Below are 20,891 nucleotides of genomic sequence, written 5' to 3' on the forward strand. Positions count from 1 at the left end.
TTTACCATTTATATTTTATTCATGCATTTTATTTGTAGCCAATCCCACTTTTAAAAACAAAAGTGCTTTTGACAATATCATTAGATTCTAGAATAGTTAGCTTGTGAGGTATTAATGCTTTGGAAGGCAAATCCCAAACAATAAAATGTTAACGACAAGGGCCATAATTTGATCTTGACTATAGGATGCCATTTTGAGTCCGTGTAAAATGTGATGCATATACACAGAAGAAAAAAAAAAGTTTGGATTGACTAAATTCATACATGTATCGATTGCAAACGATTAAAATGTGTTAAACTAGCATATCATTTGAGGAAAAGAGGGCAACAATGCATCCCTTAACCACATTTTAGTCTTGCGTAACTGAAAATTAAGTATACTTTTTTTCATAATATATTTGTGTTGACTTCCGCTTTAAGAGTGCATGGCAATTTGTCCAAAGGAGTTCTGTGGAGGGGTGTTATTGGAGTTTGGGGTAGCCCACCGCCCCAATACGGACTGTTCGGTCGTGGTATGAACAGTGATTATTACATTAGGTTCAGCACTTTTGTTACCTTATAGGTCAGTTATTACGTTATGGGCCTATTACATTATATAAAAAAACAACCAAAAAAAAGGGAAATTTATTGCGTTACAGGTCGTTGTTACGCTTTTACAGAGCCGCACCAGTCATGTGGCTGTTTCAATGAACAGTTTAGTGAGCTTTACAGTAAGTGAATTTGTGAAAAATAACAAGTGGAAAATACCTGCCAAATTATTTTTTTGTCCAATTACAACTCAGTTTTGTTCTTCATTTTGGGATACAAATCCACTTTTGGCCACTTGGTGGTGGCACACGATTGTATTTAACACTGTGAAAATTTGAAAGAAGTGAAAACAAAAAGTGTTTCAAGCTGAGCCTAATTTTTTGCTGAAGAGACAAGAAAGAGATGATATATTGTCTCAGTCCTCTATCGTCCTGCGTTTTACACCTACAGAAAGTAATGATGTAGCTTCATATGATAATGTACATCTGTGAGCACGATTATTGATGTATATTGTGAGGTAAGTTTGTTAGTTTGGAAAAAAAGCCGGATTTGTTTACTGTAAACAAAGGTTCAGTGCAATGTTATACTGCGCAATATTTTTGTGTTGACTCTTATGAACGATATTTGGACAGTTACATTGTAAAGAATCTGATGTTATAAATAATGATGTAAAAAAAAAGCAAATCTATTTTACACTGCCTTCTCTTTTTTCCCCCCCTTCTCTTTCTTCCGCCACGTTACCATAGCAACCGGGCAACATACTCTCACTTCCGGTTTGCAAATCAGCACGAGCCAGCTAGACGAATCCGAACGCAGTAAGAACTAAACCTTGACGATTGTGTCCCTTGTTTCTATGTTCTGTCGTGTAAAACACGTAAAGGATGTTTTTTGGAGCGTCGACTCCATTCAAGTGCCGTTTGTATGTCGTTGTTTGTGCGCGTAAACTTCTACAACAACGTCATCATTCGAGAAGTTTTTTTTTTTTCCTTTAATGGATGCTAATGAGTGAAGCTAGTTCCTCATGAATCGGCATTAAAGTTAATGGTCGATTTAACTCGTTTTGCTGTCCTCTAACATGGTTCAACATTACAATTCGTTACGGTGCACCTGCCATCTTTATTATTGTGTACAGCAGAAGTGGCAAAGTAAACGTACACTAAACAAGACTGCTAAAAGTACAAACACGAATTCAACAACTTTACTTCAGGAAATAACTGTTGCCGCACGTTTTACTATGGAATTGACAAAAAAAAAAAAACTAATATGTCCAGCTGTATTTTTTTAAACGTTATTTTATATTTTAAATCAAACTTTAAGTCCAAACCGGACAATTTACTAACTAACATCTTTAAAAATGTCTGCTTCACAATTTCATTTGTTAGTCACCCTGTTAAAATGTATATCATTGCAATGAATGACAAACATTTGTCTGCCGCAGGCCATGAACGGAGGAAGCGCAGCCATTGGACGGTGGAGCCCGTGACGTAACAGGGGCATCACAGGCGACACACACTCACGATCACACACACTTACACTGACACTCTCTCACACACACTCTCACAGCCAACGTCATGGCTTGTCCGAGGCGTCGTGTCACAGGATGTGCGGACATCGCTAATGTAATGCAAAAACTGCAGGGTGAGTGTCTGTCTTATTATTGACTTGAACTACATGTGCGAGTGTGTGTGTGTGTGTGTGTGTTCTGCTGTGCTACTGCTGCAAAGGGGTGTGCTGCTGATTCAGTGGCTGGGCTGCGGGCCAGTCTCAAGTCACTCTAACACGCACGCACACACATCCACAGTAGAACAGAGACGTGGAAAACTCCTGCTCCCAGCGTATCAACGTTGTAGTGATGCGTAGTATGGATCTGCTAACTTTGTCACACTGCGGAACCTCACCGCTGTCACCTTTTGGTCTAAGTGGCTGAGTGAAAGTCATTCCAATAGCTGAAAATTCCCCCTTCAACAGTATCAGTGTTGAAAGAATGCACTCGTATTGATGCGTTAACTTTGCCGTGACAGTTAGTCCGGTAGATGAAAAATCCGAATCCAAGGGTATCTTGTTTTTGTCAATTGATAGGCACTGACATGCTCACTTTGCCAAGATGGGCATCTTCGCTACAGTCACCCTTTCACCTCATGTCAAAGCAGCAGAGTGAAAGTCAGTCTAATAGGTGAAAACTCCTTCTCCAAGAGTATCACAGTTGCGTCAAATGCATAGGCATGTTCTAATTTTTTTTTTTTTTTTTTTTGTCTGTATGGAGCAAACAGTTTGTCGTCATGTCGTGACAAATTTAACGCGGTTTTGAATTCAGGCGAGGTTTGCACAGGAAACAAGTCAAAGCAGAAACAGGGCCAGCACTTTAGCACCATAACCACAAATGTTTCCTCAGTAGACTAGGGTGACTTGTCATTCTCTACAAGTGTGAAGTCCCCCCCCCCCGCCTCAATGCCTCGCTTAATTTGCGGGTGAACTGGTACCTATCCCAGCTGTCTTTGAGACAAGCGGGGCACACCCTGGACTGGTCACCAAGCCAGTCACATTGATAAACAAGAATTCATATTCATGTTCACCCCTTTGGACAATTTAGAGTCTTTTATTACTCTTGACAGTGATGGGCAACCGGTGGTCCAACGCCCGCATGTGGCCCCCGACCACCCACCAAGTGGCCGCTTGATTAATGTGAATTAATGTGAATGCTTGTTTGTCTATACGTGCCCTGTTATTGGCTGGCGACCAGTCCAGGGTGTGCCTTACCTCTCGTCCCAAAGTCATCTGGGATTAGGCTTCATTTGAGGACAAGGCAGCCATTTTTTGGTATGAGCCCAACATGGAGTAACGCTGGAACTGGATATGAGCAAAACCAAAACACCCAAGGCTTTATTCATCCCTGCAGTAGCTCTAAAATACCACAAGGAGACACTGTCGCTCCGCAAACATGATCTGTTCTCTCTGCATGACTGTCAAGCAGCCTTAAAGAGTAATTAAGATTAGAATAAGATGAAATATTTTGTCATTATGAGCGCTGTGTGTAGAATTTTGAGAGGGATTTAAAAAAAAAAAAAATCAATTTTGCAGTACGGCTATAACATAGTTACAAAAGTGATGCGATGTGAATGCTTTCCACACGCACGAACTGTTCACAGGCGTTCTTTTTTTTCCCCACATTTCATTTTTCTATTTTTAATAAATTTGAAAAAAAATTAAAAAACAAGTCTTTTCCTTGTTGTCTCTATGCTGGTAGAATTTTGAGGGGAAAACTAAATTCATCCATTTTGGAATAATGCTGTAATAGTGTGGAAAAAGTCAAGTGTCAATACTTCAATACTTTTACTAGTCAATACTTTTTAGAAAAAGTGAAACACAGTGAATACAGAAGAGGGTTCCCCCCTTTTTTTTTTACACATATATTTTTCTATTTTTGACCAAAAAAAGCAAACATTTCCCTAAAACCATTTACATGTAAACAAATGTAATCCATTTTGGAGTAAGGCTGTAAACCCCCAGAAAATGTGGAAAAAAAGTGAAGCACTGTATATCCACAGGCTTCACACCTTTCCGCACTTTTAATAAAGTTGAAAACAATTATAAGGCCTTTTTCCTGTCGGCATAATGGGGGGAGGTTGAGATTTTTTTTAAAGGAATTTTGGAATAACTCTGTAACATAACAAAATGTGGAAAAACTGAAATGCTGTGAATATTTTTCCATAACGTCTGCACTGTGAAAAAAAAAAAAAGTTGCGTGAGCTCAAAATTTCAAGGCAGCAAACTTAAAATAGAACAAATTAAATTTGAAGTCCAATTTAACTGTTTTAACCCCCCAAAAAATAGAAGTTGCGTATATTATGGCGTGTGTGACATCATCACTCCAGTGTCAGCAACATGTGCTGGGCTAAGCGCCTGATCTGGAGCCTGACCTCTCCTCTTCTCTTTGTCAATGTCGGCGAAGAGAGTGGACGGTCATTTCAGAAGCAAAACGGAAGCGGCTGTGCACGAAAGGACCTAATGGATCCGCAGCAGCCGAGTGAGTGAGCGAGCGAGCGAGAGCGAGAGCCCGTCTCATTTGTTCTGAGATCACCTTAAGTGGTCCATGCCGTTGTGGTTGGGTTTGTTATTAAACACGATTGCAGACTATTATGTGAATTAGGAAAGAAAACATATCGTCATATTATGACGTCGTTCTTCTCACGATACAACTTTTTCCTCCAAATAATATGACTGGAATGTCGTAATGTTACGACTATTGTGGGAAAACTACGGCCTTATCTTGGAAGTTTTCAATTTAATTCTTACGTTTTCCTATAATGTGACAATGTATTTCTCAAAACATTACGGCATTTTTTTCTCTCATATTACGACGTTTTCACATGATATTATGTCTGCATTCTTGTTACGTTTAAATTTTATTCTCGGAATACTATGACCGTTTCTCATGAAGTTTTTTTCTCACAGTGTTACGACTTTTTATATTACGTTACAACTTTATTCTTGCACAATATTCCCACTTTTTCCTCAGAATATTATGGAATGTTTTCGGAATATTATGAGTGTATTGTCCGGCACAATTTTTCAAACTTTTCCCTGTAATATTACAACTTTATACTCAGAACTTTACGACTATATCTTCATTATATTACGACTTTGTTCTTGGAATGCTAGGACCTTTTCCCATAAATTTACAACTTTATTCTAGTAATGTTGCAGCCTTTTCATATAATATTATGACTTCATTCTCAGAAAGTTACGACTGTTTTCCTCATAATATTAAGAACTTTCTCATTGTATTGTGACGATATTGTCGTGATATTACGACTTTATTCACCGGCCTTTTCCCGTAAATGTTCAACACTATCGTTGGAATGTTACAACTTTTTTTTCTTGTAATATTTCTTAATTGGCATAACATTATGGCCTTTTCTCAAATATTCTGGTCATATTCTCATAATATTACGACTTGATTCTTTGAACATTTCCTTACCTTTCTTGTAAAATTACAACTTTACTCAAGCAGTGTTACAACTGAAACATAACAACTTTTTTCTAAAATCGGGATGTTCAATACCACTTTTCTTCAGACCAATACCAGTACGAGTTCTCAATTCTTGAGTCGTCCGATACCAACCACAGATACCACTGGTACTTTTGATACAGAAAATGTCCCCCCAAAAAGCAATGGACCTATATATTTATCAATACAGTATAGCAAATTTCCTTTCATGACATTAATGGTATTTTCTATTCGTCTACTTCCTGATCCTAAAATTTTGGATAACCCTAACCTGGTATCGGTACTCGTCTATCTCTAATTACAAGAGTTTTTTTTTTATCATAATATTACACTTTAATCTTATAACATAGCGACCTCTCGTAATATTACATGAACTTTATTCTTGGAACATTCTGACTTTTTCCCCGTGAAATTACAACACACTTTTTTTTAACATCTTTTATCTAGAATTTCTACGACTTTATTCTTACTTATAAGAATAAACGTACAAATATGTTGGTGACTTATCTATTCTCACCTATACTGGTACAATCTTTTCATTTCTTAGTATTCCACTTCCCAACTTTGCAGCTTTTTCTTGTAACGTTACAACTTTATCTTGTGAGCGTTACAACTCCCAAAAAATCGAATCAAATCTCGGGATTTGGGGGCGTTTCTCATTTTTCCCCTTCGATAGTTTTTGTGGCCCAGTGGCAGCATCTGTGTACAGAGCACCAATAATAGAATCAGCAGCTCTGATCTATTTTTAGCAGAAAAGCTTTTAGCTCACCGGTGGTCTTGAAAATAAACACGTTTTTTTTTCTCCCCCTCCCCCCCTAAATGCTGTCATGCACTCTGTCACTATTGTGTTATATGCGCAAGAGTGACGTAACCCTAAGTGACGAGGGAATAAGCAGAGTAAGTACTACAGGGGGGAATCCCGCGGTGGTTTGTTGGGGGTTGGGTCTCATTTGCTGTCACAATGGCAGAGTGGGAGCAGATGGTGGACTAGCCGCCATATCAATTAATTATTGAGCTTTTTACGTTGTTTTCAATTGAGTTCAATTTAGTTTAAATGGGGGAAAAAAAGAGGACTCTAGAGACTTCATTCAATGCCCCAAGAATAGAATTATATTAATTTCACAATATATGTAATAAATAAATGTAGTATAGCAAAAATAGAATACTTCATGCATTTTGATTTCTTCATTATGAGTTTAATTCACAAATTACTTTATCAATATAGACTAAATTATTATGAGACTTATTTATACTTTATTAAAGATATATTTAGAGATGTATTGGATACAGATGTATGCCTAATTTGAACAAAAGCTCCAAAATGATTTTGTAACATAATTAACAAGTATATGATTTTTTTTTTCCTCGACATTATACCTGATGGTGGATGATCAAATAATTAGCTAATTATGAATTAAAATTGAGTATCATTTCGCTAGCCTAATTGCATAATTACCCAAGTCATATTTGTCAAATCAGTAAAAAAAAAAGAATCTGCTTGTTTTTTGGTTTTTGCTTTTAAATTGTTTTCCAAAAACATTTAAACATGAACCAGGCAAATATGATGTAATATGCTAGCAACCCATTTTTTTCAAGTATGTCTCATTTTAATCAATAAAAAGTAGAGAGTTGAGTAGCTGCAGCTACTGTTTTTGTCAATTTGCTGTTTTTGTATCAAAAACGTCTTCCTTTATAATTTCATATTTCAAATGATAAACTGGTTTGACATAGCTTCTTATTAATATCAATTATTAATTAAAATTTAAAATAAAAAAAGTTAGTTTTCAGATAGTCACGTGTCAAAGTAAATAAAACATGTATATTAACTTGATTCTAGATACTGATTCATCAGAATTATACGTCGAATTTAAATGAGTCATTTTTTTGTATGTTGATTTTCTTTTTTTTTTTTTGGGCCGCAATCATGTGTGGTGGTCGTGTGAGGTATCAGTCTCGGAGGATTAGCCAAAGGAGCCTCTCAGTGAACCAAACCACGTGACATCGTCATCTCCTTCCCCCTGCCTGCTTGCTGCTGATTGGCCGAGCCGCTGATGTGTAGCCAGCCTCTTGACGGCGGTGCCGTGATGATGACACCGCGGTGCAGCGGGGGGGTGGGGGGGAGGTGTCTGTGTGCATCCACATCCATGGCTCCTCTGGATGGGAACGCCACGGCGACGGGGAAGGATGGGATTGTAAATCAACCGTTCGGGAATGCGTGAGTGTGTGAGAGTGTGCGTGTGAGAGGGCATCTCCAGCCAGCTCTTTTTCCGCGCAGCTTCCTGCTTTGGGGAGGGGGCGGGGGCGGGGGGGGGGGGGGAGGTCGAGGGAACCCACTGTGGATGTTGCTCCTTTGACACATGGGTCTGTCGAATGGCTCACTACAAGGACGTTTGCGCCGGGACGACCTCCTTGAATCTGGTGACGGGATTCTTTCAGTATCTGCGGGGTAAGTCCAGGCTGTCTCCTCTGTGTGGGGCTACAATTAGAGGAAAGTGCATTTTAATTGGCGGATGGATGCGCGCCGCATCTGTTGACGCTCCAGCGGGCATCCCGTGCCTATCGTCGACCGAGTGCTCGGCACTGGCGTGGTGGCGCCTTGTGAGCGTGACTGCTGTCTCTCCGAGGAGTTGCTTGGATTGGATTGGAGTGAAGAAAAAAAAAAACCCCAAAGCTGCTGCATAATGCACAAGGGGCCTTGTGGTCGCATTAATAGAACCACAAAGGAGGCTGCCAGTAATCTCCTGGCGTGACCTCTTTTCGAGACCGGCGTATGCACAGCGGGTTGGCACTGCTGCAGGGTTGCTGCTGCAATGCTCCCTGGTAGCTAATTCACCTTACATTGTGCCAGGACGGACGGACGGACGGACGGACGGACAGAGGGCTTGTCCGTCAGGGCTGTCATTCGTAGTGGGATATAAAGCTGCGTCATGCTACCCCCGGTGATGCAAAGAGCATCATCAAACGTAGGACTCTTCCATCTTTCACTCGCATGCTGTTAAGTTCACAATCTCTCAAGGCCGAATTTCTGATCCACCGGTTCAGGTGCAGGGCTGCACGGTGAGTTAGTGGTTAGTTTAGAGTTTCAATCCCCCGCTGCGGCCTTCCTGTGTGGCGTTGCCGTGTGCTCCTCGTGCTCCACATTTCAAAAACATGCAAGTGAGGACTCTTCACTCGTAATTACTTATGAGTGGTTGTTTGTCTATATGTCTCCTGGGATCAGCTGTCCATCACGCCAGTGTGTATCGTGCCTCTGCAGCTCACCCGCACGCAACCCCAATCGGAACAAGCGGTCAAGAAAAACGAACGGATGGATTGATGACTTTGTTCAAAACGATGAGAACAAAGATAACGGTTCAATTCGAAAAAAAAAAGCAACAGCTTTTTTGGCAAAAAGTGCACCGAAAAGTGGGGGGTAAAACGAAGTGAAGACCATAACAAAAAATGAGGAAGTGAAAATGAGGAAGAAGCATGCCTACGGTGATAGCAACACAAGCACGGGGAAAGGAGGTTTGCCAGGAGCATACCAGGCCTGTACATGAGAATCAAACTCATACGCAGATCCATTAACACAAACAGACGTGCGAATTGACATCACCACACGTAATAAAAAGATGCGACTTACCAAAAAGCTCGCTTTTGTCATGGAAGACGCTGTCTGATAGCATCACCTTTTCAATCCACTGTGTGACGGACGATAATCGGATGGATTGTCTTTTTAATGATTCAAAAAGCCTGTTGACATTCTTTGGTCTTAAAAAAAAAAAAAAAAAAAAAAAGGCCAAATCAGCCACATGGGGGTTGTTGTGACGCTTTGCTTCATTTGGTCAAAAAGGTGCCAAACCTTACGCGGGAGACCAAGTAGCAAGTTTACAAAGCCGTCAAAGAAGCCAAAGGTGCGAAAGCACCCCGAGACGCTCAGGTATTTTCCACGATTGAGTGACTCAAACCAATCGTTAGTAATATTGCATGGCAGCCGCTCTCGCAATGGAACCTGATTGCTATCGATTGATTTGCACCGCGTTGGCCAGGCAGAGTTTATTACAGCGCGCATGATGCCCTCGCCTCATTCCGACGCGTCTTCTTCTTCTGTTTGCAGATGAGCAAGAAGCTGTGCAGAAGAGAACCTTCACCAAATGGATCAACTCTCACTTGGCTAAGGTAAGAGTCTGACCCATCATGGCCGTACGTTGATTCTCGCACCTCCTACTCGTTGGCGACGGGGCTCACAAAAGCCCCTTTTACGCCGCTCGTCGACGATGGCTTTTTTCCCAGGTTGCTGTTTGGCGTAATTCCAACTCACGGATCGTGGGTGGGATGCGGGCAGTTAGTGGAAAATCAATGCGGGGGTCCTCGGTTTACAACAGTACGGACAAACCGTACAACATTTTGAGCATTAGCATTACTGCTAATTTTCTGACGTTTTTTTTTTTTGGGGGTGCGACTGACGGAGCAACGGACTAACCGACGGACTGACAAATGGACGGCCGATTACAATTCAGTTCGTCACTAAAAATGACGGAATGACAAATGACGGACGAGTACCCTGGCCGATGACGAATGGCAGAGCAGCAAAATTGTGTGAAATGCCCACCTCTGCGTATATATAATTGACTTTCCACGCCAAAATTACTCGATCGTGTTTGAACGCCTGGCAACAAAAGTGAGTACACCCGTATGTGAAAATGTCCAAAATTACTCGATCGTGTTTGAACGCCTGGCAACAAAAGTGAGTACACCCGTATGTGAAAATGTCCAAATTGTGCCAAAAAGTGTCAATATTTTGTGTGGCCGCCATTATTTTACTGCCAATCTTGAACGAGCCGTTCACCAAAAGCTTCACGTGTACCAGCCGTGCGAAGTTGTAACTTCTTCCGGTGTGTTGAAAACTCACACAGTTATGTCCATACCCTGCGTTGCTGGGCTCCGCGTGAAAGGCAAAGGCAGACTGTCACGACTCAAACGCGGCAAATTGGCGGCATCTCCCTGCCTCGCAAAGCGTTTCCACGCGGCCCACAAGAGAGACGCCAGAGTGGAACGTTTTACGGCTTGCGCGTGATCCCACCGCTTGTGATGGCCGCTAATAATGGCGCCGTCGTGGCTAAACGACTGTAAATAATGACCTCGCGCGTCTTTTTGTTATGTCCGCGGCGGGTGAAGATCCGGCCCTCTGGAGTGGTGAGATGGGACGAATCGTGACTGGAGTTTTTTTTTTGCAAAAATATGTCGGCTGTACCGGACTGTGCTGACGTCGGGGGGGTCGGTGGTGGTGGTGGAGGGGGGTGTATGTTGTGAGCGAGTACGTGCAGAGTGATGCAGATGGAGAACAACGGGGCCAGGACATTTCCCCGCAGGCTGTCCTCGATTGGCTTCAGAAATAGCGCCTACTGTTTGCGCAGGCTGCCTCACTTCAAGTGTGACCCTTAAATAACACCAGAGAAAGTGAATCGAATTGTCTCGTTTTGGGATTGTGGTGCCCACGCTTATGACAGTTGAAGAATGTGAAGGCAGAGCTCATTAGAAATGGTGCTGTCTGGGGTGCGCTGCTTGCATACTAATCGCACCGAAATGCATGCTGCGTCAATGAGGCCTCACTTCTATTGCATCGTAGGTTGTGGGACAAAATATCCATATCGCAGTGGAGGGTTATCAAATAGTTTGTGTTCTGCAGTAGAAATTGTGAGCAGGAATTGCACACTCCTGCAATTAAAGTAAAAGCTGGGGGGCTGGGGGTTGGGGGGGTGGTCGAACAGTTCATCCGACATCCATTTCCTCAGCCGTCTCCGTTTTCCGCTCATCTCTGTATCTGTTTTCTCTCGCTTTGAATGACATGATCCTTTTTTCCGCTGCTCCCCACAGTTTTTTTTTCCCCTACTCTGACGTCCTTCCCGGGGTCGGTCGATGATTTTCCCAGGACAGGAGGATGAGTAGCAGGCTAAGTGACGAGGTCTTGGCTTCGTATGCAGTCCGACCGTCTTTATAGTATGTTTAGATTGCGTCTTCTACAAGGGTGGTTTGGTCAACAACCATGTCTGGATTTCACGTAGAGTAACGTGATTGGCTTTCAGCGGTCATAAGTACAGACTGAGCTTCAAACTTTTTGAATTACTGATGCCTAAAAAAATATATATTTTTTGCTAGTTTAGGGTCGATACTTGTGCTCGGACTAGAAACAGACCGATATGCTTTTTTCAGGGCCGATACCAATTATTAATAGTCAAGGGGGCAGATAACCGATATTTGGAGCCGATACTCATTTTCAGTGAAAAGGAAAATGTTGGCATCAAAATCTAAAGGGAAACTTAAACAATAGCTCCATGTAAGTTTTCTACAGTAAATGAAAAATTCAAAATGACAGAAATGTTAAACTTTTACATATCTTTGTTTTGATTTCCACAGTTTTAAATTGATTTATTATCGGCCAGGAGAGTTTTAAAAAAGGCAGGTGCCGATATTTGTCAAAAAGCCAAATATCGGCTCGCCTGTTTTCTCAAGCTGAGCTATGAGTGGTCGTTATCTGAGCCCTGAGGGTGTGTGATGTCATTGTCAGGCAACAGAAGTGACAAAATGGCCGCCCCCAGAGACGGGTGGATTTTGTTGGCTTAACTCTTATTCCACAAACGCAATATTAATCAGAATGCTGTGTTCCAACTAGTGGGCCTGCATAGAGCACATTCTTGAAAAAAAAAACCCGTTTGGGTTGACTTCCGCTTTAAGTGCCCTGCGATCGGTTGGCAAGCAGTCGAGGGTGCATCACCGTCTCTCGCCCAAGGTCAGCTGGGATCGGCTCCAGCTCAGCGGCGATCCGAATGAGGATAAGCGCTATAGAAAATGGTTGGAAGGGCGCCACACGCTAATTCCGGATGCGCCACCCTGAGGCGATTGTGCTTATGTATTCACGTGCAGAACTCTCGAGCAGACGTCTTCACACTCCTCGCCCTGCATAGGCCAGCCAACTGAGTGGTGAGGCGTCTGGTCAACGCCGCCAAGAAAAGAGCCTTTTCATTAAAGCTTAGCACCGCTGAATAAATTCTCATCCGCGAGGCTCGCGGTGCTCAGCCGCCTGTCAATGTGCCCATGTGAAATCCGGAGACAGCGCGCGGTGGGTTAGAGGAACTCGATCGCGGACTCAAGATCCGGGCGTCGAGCCATCGCCAAGGGAACGGGACCATCTTTGCGGCAGCGGGGAGGTCCGGGGCGCTCGTTGCTAACAAGCCTGTTTGTCACTAGCAGCATTTGGACGGGCCTGGCCGCGCTGGCGACGGTTTAGCATATCAATGTCCTTTCACATGCAGCCCAAATGAGTCAGCAGAGGCGGCGCGGAAGCGTTCGTCTCGCATTGAGGACACTCCAGTCTGTCATCTTGTTGTCTTGTCTTGTAGCATAAACCACCGCTAGAAGTCAACGATCTTTTTGAGGACATTAAAGATGGGGTGAAGCTCTTGGCTCTGTTGGAAGTGCTGTCCGGTCAAAGACTTGTAAGTAGACTTTCTGCATTTTTTTTTTTCATACATGAGAAAACCTCAGAATTGTCCCAGAGTCAGTTCTACCTCAGATTTTGAATGCCGTATTTTTCGGACTATAAGGCGCACCAGGTTATAAAGCGTGTAAGCGCATGTTAAGGGAAACAAACCAGTACAGCAAATAGTCAAACTTTATTCAACTTCAATCATCATCCGTCCATAAGGCACACCTGGTTATAAGGCGTACTTTAAATGATTTTAAGTGCGCCTTATACACCGGAAAAACCTGGTAATATTACCTGACAAGAAATTAACTTTTGCCATCATTTACTATTTAAGTACGGTACAGGTAATGGGTACAGGCTTTTAGGATTGTGTGTTTCTGTGAGTTGTGGGCAAGAAGAAAAGGAATCAAAATCAGGAATTTGAATGTTGTTATGGAGAAATTTCGGAAAAAGGCTCAAAGGGAAATAATTGGTAACAAAGCCTCTAATTTATTGGATTAATATTTGAATGTGGTGCCTCCACTATTGAATACGTCACATTTTAAGTTATATTATGGGCTGGTCACAAGTAAAATTTGACTGGGTTTACAATTTCAAATGACAAAGAGTATATACGTTATTTTTTGTACTCAAAATAAAACATTTTTCAATAATTTCGGGGTATGCAACAATGGTTTTTGTTTGTTTACATTTCTTTTAGTATCATGATTATTACGTTTATTACATTCTCAAAGTGTGGGACGAGGAATGCCAGCGCCCTCTAGTGATACGGGAAAGAATCACTGCCTGAATTACAGTTCAATTGTATTTAACTTTTGAGTTCAATGCATTTGTGTTGAATGTCAAAGATAGATAGATATTTTTTTGAATCATTTGTGGCTAATTTCTATGTACAATACATTTGAATTGAATCCATGTTTGAGGACAGTTTCTATTTTCCTATATTTATATACCTTTCAGAATACAACCTGTCTTGTTTTTCCACTACGCCACTTCATATGAATGTCGATCAAAGTGGCGATATTTGGAGCGCAACATTTTTTGGAGACGGTACTTGATGGAAGAAAAATTGAGAACTGTTTCTTTACGATGTACTATCTGGACTTCACTAGCCCTCGGAGCAAGGCCGCCAACTCAAGAGGATCCACTGGGTTTCCAACATCGGCACTGCGCTCAAATTCCTGGAGGGCAGGAAGGTAAGCATTTGGCGCTCCTTTAAACGATAAAAAAAACTTCTCGCGCCGGCAAAAGTGGCGCTATTTGTCAGCATCTGCAAGGTGCCTCGAGTGCTGATGTGGTCAACATTCAGAGAGGAGAGCAGCTGGTAGTTACGTGATCTCCATCTCGGAATCCTTTATGACTGCGCCGAGCGTGTCCCACTTTCCACTTGTCCCCCCCCCCCCCCAACCCCCCCGCCCCCCTCCCCAGGACAGACACTTACATTTTGTTGTGATCTTCCTCCCATCACGTGTGCTCTCAGTGTCGGTATCAAGGATCACCGGTCAGTCGCGCCGGCAAAAGCACTCGGCAACCGTTTGCTTTCTTTCCAATTGATGCACGACGGCATGAAATTTGCCAACCAATTTACCATTCAGCTCTTTTTTTAAAGAAATTGCTGTCTTCCAGCCAAACGATAACATGTTTTTTACGATTCATCTTTGCTGTGCTTTTCTCTCTTCAAAGGGGACAATATCATGAAAAGTAGATATTGTAAATGTTTGCATACCAATAGCTCTGTCCCTGCCGTGCCCACCCAGCCATCAAGGGTGAAATTAAACAACCCAGTAAATCTTGAGTTGTTTATTTCTGTAAATGTGTGTATGGGCGAGCAGTTCAGATTTTGTCCTGATTGTGACATCACAGCGGGCTAATAATATCTCCAGAAGAACATCTCGTCTTGCCGTAGCATAACAGCTAGCACCGGCCCCAATAGAGACCACCAAAGCACGGATTTTATTTGCTCCGGCGGAGGCAGCACTTGCCGATCCGTGTATGTGGTGCATGCAGCAGACACATTGCCACATTGCAATTCAGAACAGCTGACTCACAGACAAACATCCGGAAATAGGCAGCTCACGAAAGAACGATGTGGTTGAATTTCACATTTGATGGCTGGACAGGAACTCCAGAGGCCCAACTATTTGTATATGCGCCATTAAAAAGTCTCTTTTTCATAAAAGGTCCCCTTTGATATGTTCTCCGATTCACGTTTGCTGTGCTTACATCTGCTTTTCCTTCTTGAAAAGGAACACATTGTAAGCATCTGGACAAGCTAGTATCACTCGAGGCAACGATACTGTAACTCAATGTGGAGTTTGTCAGGTCTAAAATCCTGGGGTTAATGTTCTTACTGTACTTACCACAGATGTTGGGGTGCAAATCGAGTTTGATCAATGCTGACTGAGTTAGCATATCCGAACTGGAATAGCTAATATAATAAGAGCTGCTAGCTTGTGCCGGTTACCCACCGATTGTTCCTGTCATGTCTTGTAATTTTTTTTGTCTTGCACGTCAAAGTTCCAATTTTGAAGCTTGAGATATCATTTGAAACCACGTTAAACGCGAGAGGCATTTTTTTCGAGGCATTAGCAATTAGAGCTATCTGCAGGGAATAATTGATGCCCGGCTTTTGTTTCAGATCAAACTGGTGAACATTCACGCTACGGACATCGCAGACGGACGACCATCCATCGTCCTCGGGTTGATATGGACCGTTATCCTCTATTTCCAGGTACGGCGAAGCCCGATTTGAATTCTTTGGCTACGTTTACATGGACAAAACGTCTTTAATCTGATCAGAATTGAGATTAAAATTATGATCGGATGCACTGTTTTCATGGACACTAAAAATATTGATGCGATTCGGATTTGTGTGTTCATCCATCACACTTTAGATCGGAACAAATTATTTTGACATGCGCAGATTAACCAAATGTACCGGAAAGAGTAGTAGAAGAGGAAGCCGTAGCGACTTCTGTGTCAACAAAACAACGGGCCATCCATTTCTGTCTTTTGCTTGCTCTGCTTCTCCTGGCTTCCGGCAATAACAGAAACGCGTATACCGACGACACAAACGTGCACGGTAACGACGATTTCTTCCGAGATTTCGGAATAAGCGTTTCCATGCGTGCCGATCGGATTATCAATCGTCATATAAACCACCCCTCTTGTTCGGAATAAAATCTTGATCGGAATGGGCTTGATCGGGACAGAATATTCCGAATTGGGCGTGTACATGAAGCATTTTTATTCTGATCACAGTCTTTTAATCCGAATCAATGTGTCCATGTAAACGTAGCCGTTGAAATATAGCATTGATTTGCGCAACAGATCAAAAATAATCTGCAATATACTGCAGCAGGGACCAGAGTACCTGAAGTTTGATATAGATAACGCCTCCAAACATCTTTTTCCCTCTTCAGATTGAGGAGTTGACCAGCAACCTTCCAGCCCTCCAGGCCTTGTCCGCAAGCAACTCCTCAGTGGAGAGCTCCGAAACAGGAAGTCCTCCCATGAAGAGAAAAGTGGTCAAGTTTCAGGGCAACGCCAAGAAGGCGCTCCTCAGATGGGTGCAGTGCACCGCCGCCAAGTATGTCCAACGGCAGACCTTTTCGTAATGTTTGTGTAGGGCAACTCACGAGTGAGTACCGCCGACTTGAATTTGAATTGCACCGCCAGATATACCCCAAAAGGTTTTGGCCTTTTTTGAGTTCTTTAAAAAAAAAAAAAAAAATCGACAGCAATCCAGCGGAACCTGTGAGCGAGGGGGCTAAATCGAGTAGATGTCGTAAATTGTCTTCTAAAGAGACCGACTGAGAATCAAACCATCGGGTTTGTGGATGACATTTTCTCACAGGCATGTCTCAAATGTTTGCTTGCGTTGCCTTAGAGTAATTTAGACGTAAAACATAATGGCTAGGCCGGCTAACAAACGTCAGCTCTCCGGCATGCTAGCAACAGAAAAGTCGGTTCATGAGCCAGTCCCTCAATGACCAGCGTCTATTTTTGAATCGATTTACCTGTTGAAAATGTAAATTACGGCGGCCATCAGGTCAATCTTTCAGGCAATTTTCGTCTCGAAGCCATTAAGCCCGTTTTCTCAATCGCTCCGTCTTGGTCAAATGACACGTACGGGTTGATTTTCTAATGGTGCAGTCGGAGCTCACTTGAGCTTTTGCCACCCGGAAGTATGTGTGACATCATGGTAAAAAAATGTCTTTGAACGGCACCAGTCACCCTCTTAATCTTTCCCAGGCATCACGGATTTGAGGTGAAGGATTTTGGTGCGAGTTGGCGCGATGGAGTCGCGTTCCAGTCGGTGGTGCACGCCATCCGGCCTGACCTGGTCGACATGCAGGCGGTGCGCCGCAGGGGCAACAAGGAGAATCTGGAGGAGGCCTTCGCGCTAGCGGAGAACGAGCTGGGCATCCCTCGTCTGCTGGATCCAGAAGGTGTTTGGGAGTGTGTTGTTTTCAAGAGTTCTCCATTTGTTTTGTCCCAGGGAGCGATATCAATTTTCCGAACAAAACTACCGCGTCAACCCCTAATTGCCATGGAATGACCTCATTTCAAGGACAATTCAACCTAATTTTCATGGCCTGATTTTCACCTCAGTTTGGGAACCACTGCTGGAGATCAATCCTGTTTGTTGATTGTTTGTTTCACTTGGCAGACGTAGACGTCGACAAGCCAGATGAGAAGTCCATCATGACGTACGTGGCGCAGTTCCTCAAGCACTACCCCAACCCTCACCACTCGGAAGCCGGGGGACAGCACGACGAGGTAGCTGGTGTGAAGCTCGTGTTGACGCAGCCAGCGGTTGACTTCAAAGGCAGCACGTCAACACAAACAGAAAAAGTCAAAGGCAAAAACAAATGCGACTTAGAATGCACGGAAGTAAATGTGGCCCCTTGTGTATAGTCTCAGACCTGACGCATTTGGGGCGGTTTCAATTTGGTCAATGTGCAAGTAAAGACAAGTAAATTCGTCAATGGCACTGAGTTAAGCAATACCGGGTGCATATTCCAGTTCATTTTTTCCACGTCACATGGCAAGAATACCGTAGCTGTTACAGTTTCATTCGACGATGCAAGTACCGCGGTCTCGTCGCCGATTCTTTTATCGAGCATTATAGCCACAACGCACAAATACAAGAAGCTGTTGTAGGCCACAGCGCACACCAACACGCTCACGCTGAACTAACCAGCCAACCCGATTTCAACCCTTGGTGTCACTCAGTAGGCCACGCCCCTTACGGGCACGCGCAAGTAGTAAAGTACGTACAGTCATAACACTCTATTTATTTATTTGCCTTATCGTATGGTATCATATTTTTAAACAATACAGTGCTATATTTACTCATTAAAAGCACATTACAAAAAAAAAAATTGTGGGGGGCTGGAACAGCGTAATGGCATTTTGAATCGTTTCAGTGGTGGAAATGGATTTGAGATATGACTAAATTGTTACAAATTAAATGTGTAAGTCAACCTCCGTATATGTGTGGGTGTATGCCTACCGTCAATCTTTGCTGTCTTCTTTCAAGCTGCATCTCAGTATCGAAACGTCCTAGTTGCCTTATTTGTGTGTGAGATCGCTCGTTTCAAGTCGTGTGCAAACGAGCGCTGCCCGAGCTTTAGCGCCGCGCGCATGCTTTGATCTCGCCGCATGCCCACGACGGCAATTTTACTTGCCACCATCACCGAGCTTGTCGTTTGATTTCTCCATCCGCTTCGTGCGCACATTAAAGCCGCGCCTCGGCTCCATTCCGACCTGTGCGCTGTCAGTTCCCGTGCCTCAGGTGAGCGATGGGATGCATGCCGTCCGTCTTCTCCGCCCGGCGTTGTTCCTCCAATGCCTTTTTGTCCTGATGCGTCTCTTTTGTGTGCTTTGCCGCCTTCCCCGGATAGTTTGCCCCGCAAGACATAGAGCAAATGCTTGAGGTATGTTGGGCTCTCTCACTGGCATTCGCTACCTTTTCGGTCCTTAAGCCTCAAACGTGTGCTGTTTCCTCACTAATCCTACCTTTGGTGGGTTTCTGAAATGTTCTCTCTAAACAGAGCATTTACGGCGCAGCTATGTTGACAGCCTTTTTTCCAAAATCGATTCAATTCTTTTTTTCCCCCTCCACATTACACGCACAACACCCATAAATGACAAAGAGAAAAAAGCGTATTTTTCTGATTTGTGCTATTTTTTTTAGAAAAACGAAAACTAAAGTCTCATTGAGCAAAAAGTCATTCCAGACAATTTGCTCATTTTAGGTCCGTAGCAAAGTTGCCCGCGGTGATACATATTGGCGGACAAATTGGAATTGTGGAATTCACAGATACTGATACCAAGCTCCGATACCAGTAGTACTTTTGATACATCAAACCCCCCCGCCCCCCCCCCAAAAAAGACAGATAATTTTAAAGAAAAAACCTATACATCCACATAGACTAACTTTCCTTAAAATTGCATGAAATTAATGCCAATTTTCTGTTCCTCTATTTTCTAGTTCCGAACTGTAAAAAAGGTCACAATAGGGCAGCCGATACCGGTATTGGCCACCGCCGGGCGTACCAATACCTCGAAATAGGCCTAGGTATCGGCCCGATGCCCATACCTGGTATCGGTACTTGCCCATCTGTAATAAAAAACAAAAAAAAACAAATTGAAACAAACTGAATTCAAAAAGCAAAAGTAAAAAAAAAAAAAACTTCTTCTGGACGCGCTGTATTAACAGAATGCCAGTGATGAAAAGCGGGCTGAACGTTTGTTGATCCTCTCGCGCAACTTGACAGAGGGAGGAGCGCAAGATGCTGAGGGAGCTGAAGGTGTTCCTGGACCAGCTGGAGAGAGATGTGCTGAGGGCCCAGGCGTCCGAGGGCAACCTCACAGACAAGTATCAGGTACCTACAGTCGATGCTCAGGAAACCTTGTCGCCCGCCACGTCGGTCCGCGAGTCCTAGCTGCGTTGTCTTTTGCTCCAGGCCTTCAAGAACTTCCGCGTACAGTACGAGATGAAGAAGAAGCAGACGGATCCGCTGCTGCAACCGCTCCACAAGGACGGGAAGCTGTCTGTGGACCAGGCTCTGGTCAAGCAGGCGTGGGATCGCGTGTCCATCCGGGTGGGGAGGATTTTGTCGAAGACGTACAAAGGGGAACATTTCCAGGCTTCGCGCAGCAAAACTCGGACTTGTTTTGATGGAGAATTCTTTTTTGCGGTTGTCAATTGCAGCTGCTGGACTGGCACATCCACCTGGACAAGTCATTGCCGGGTCCTCTGGGCGTGATCGGGGCTTGGCTGCACAGAGCCGAGATGGCCCTGAGGGAGGACGTTCCCATCCAGCACGCTCACGAGGAGACGGCCAATGCTCTCCACAGGAAACTGGAGCAGCACAAGGTCAGCTTGCCTTGCTTTTTGGTCTCAGGCTCATTTGAAAGGAGGTGATTCTACGGGCCCGATTTACTCCATTGCGATTCCACTCCAAAGGGCTCACTCACCCTGGGTGGCGTTTGACAACAGGCATAAACGTGGTGGAGACCTCCTTATTCCAGCGCAAAATAAAGTTTGAAGCGATTGAATGGGACATATCCAGACACACATTTCATACTAGTCTCAAGTAAACGTCTGGGTCTTAAAAAAAAAAAAATAATAATTCTCACAATGAATTGAAAGAAGTTTTGTCATGGCTAATAAGCAGTGATGGGAAAACAAAGCTTCATGAAGCACCTGTGATGTTTTTTCCTCCTTAAGATGGCGGTCTTGGTTTAAAGATGAAGGCCAGTGCAATGGAAATGTCTAAAAATTTCCACCGCATCTTTAAGCCGACAGTGCCACCTAGAGGTTATCACAAGTGCTTCATGAAGCTTCATTTGTCCATCACAACTAATAAGGCATGACTCC

At 43.4% G+C, this 20,891-nt stretch overlaps 1 protein-coding gene across 5 annotated transcripts in view; it reads left to right on the forward strand.

Moving 5' to 3' along the window:
• The first annotated feature begins 1,289 nt into the window (after positions 1-1,289).
• Positions 1,290-20,891, forward strand: part of syne1b (spectrin repeat containing, nuclear envelope 1b) — a 106,089-nt gene continuing 86,487 nt past the window's right edge. For 3 of the 5 annotated variants that reach the window (XM_086049666.1, XM_086049672.1, XM_086049668.1), the window contains exons 1-12: positions 7,670-7,981; positions 9,632-9,693; positions 12,915-13,010; positions 14,113-14,196; positions 15,639-15,731; positions 16,423-16,589; positions 17,255-17,451; positions 17,673-17,782; positions 18,910-18,942; positions 19,786-19,893; positions 19,975-20,112; positions 20,223-20,387. In XM_086049666.1, coding sequence (XP_085905792.1) covers positions 7,906-7,981; positions 9,632-9,693; positions 12,915-13,010; positions 14,113-14,196; positions 15,639-15,731; positions 16,423-16,589; positions 17,255-17,451; positions 17,673-17,782; positions 18,910-18,942; positions 19,786-19,893; positions 19,975-20,112; positions 20,223-20,387 — 1,329 coding nt within the window. In that variant the 5' untranslated portion in view covers positions 7,670-7,905. Of the gene's footprint in view, positions 1,343-1,965; positions 2,166-7,669; positions 7,982-9,631; positions 9,694-12,914; positions 13,011-14,112; positions 14,197-15,638; positions 15,732-16,422; positions 16,590-17,254; positions 17,452-17,672; positions 17,783-18,909; positions 18,943-19,785; positions 19,894-19,974; positions 20,113-20,222; positions 20,388-20,891 lie in introns of those variants that run through there. The other 2 variants (XM_086049667.1, XM_086049670.1) reach the window with 2 other exon arrangements.

The sequence above is a fragment of the Filicampus tigris genome, chromosome 13, assembly GCF_054856515.1.
Source record: "Filicampus tigris isolate MCC_2025a chromosome 13, RoL_Ftig_1.0, whole genome shotgun sequence".
In the NCBI taxonomy this organism is placed as follows: domain Eukaryota; kingdom Metazoa; phylum Chordata; class Actinopteri; order Syngnathiformes; family Syngnathidae; genus Filicampus; species Filicampus tigris.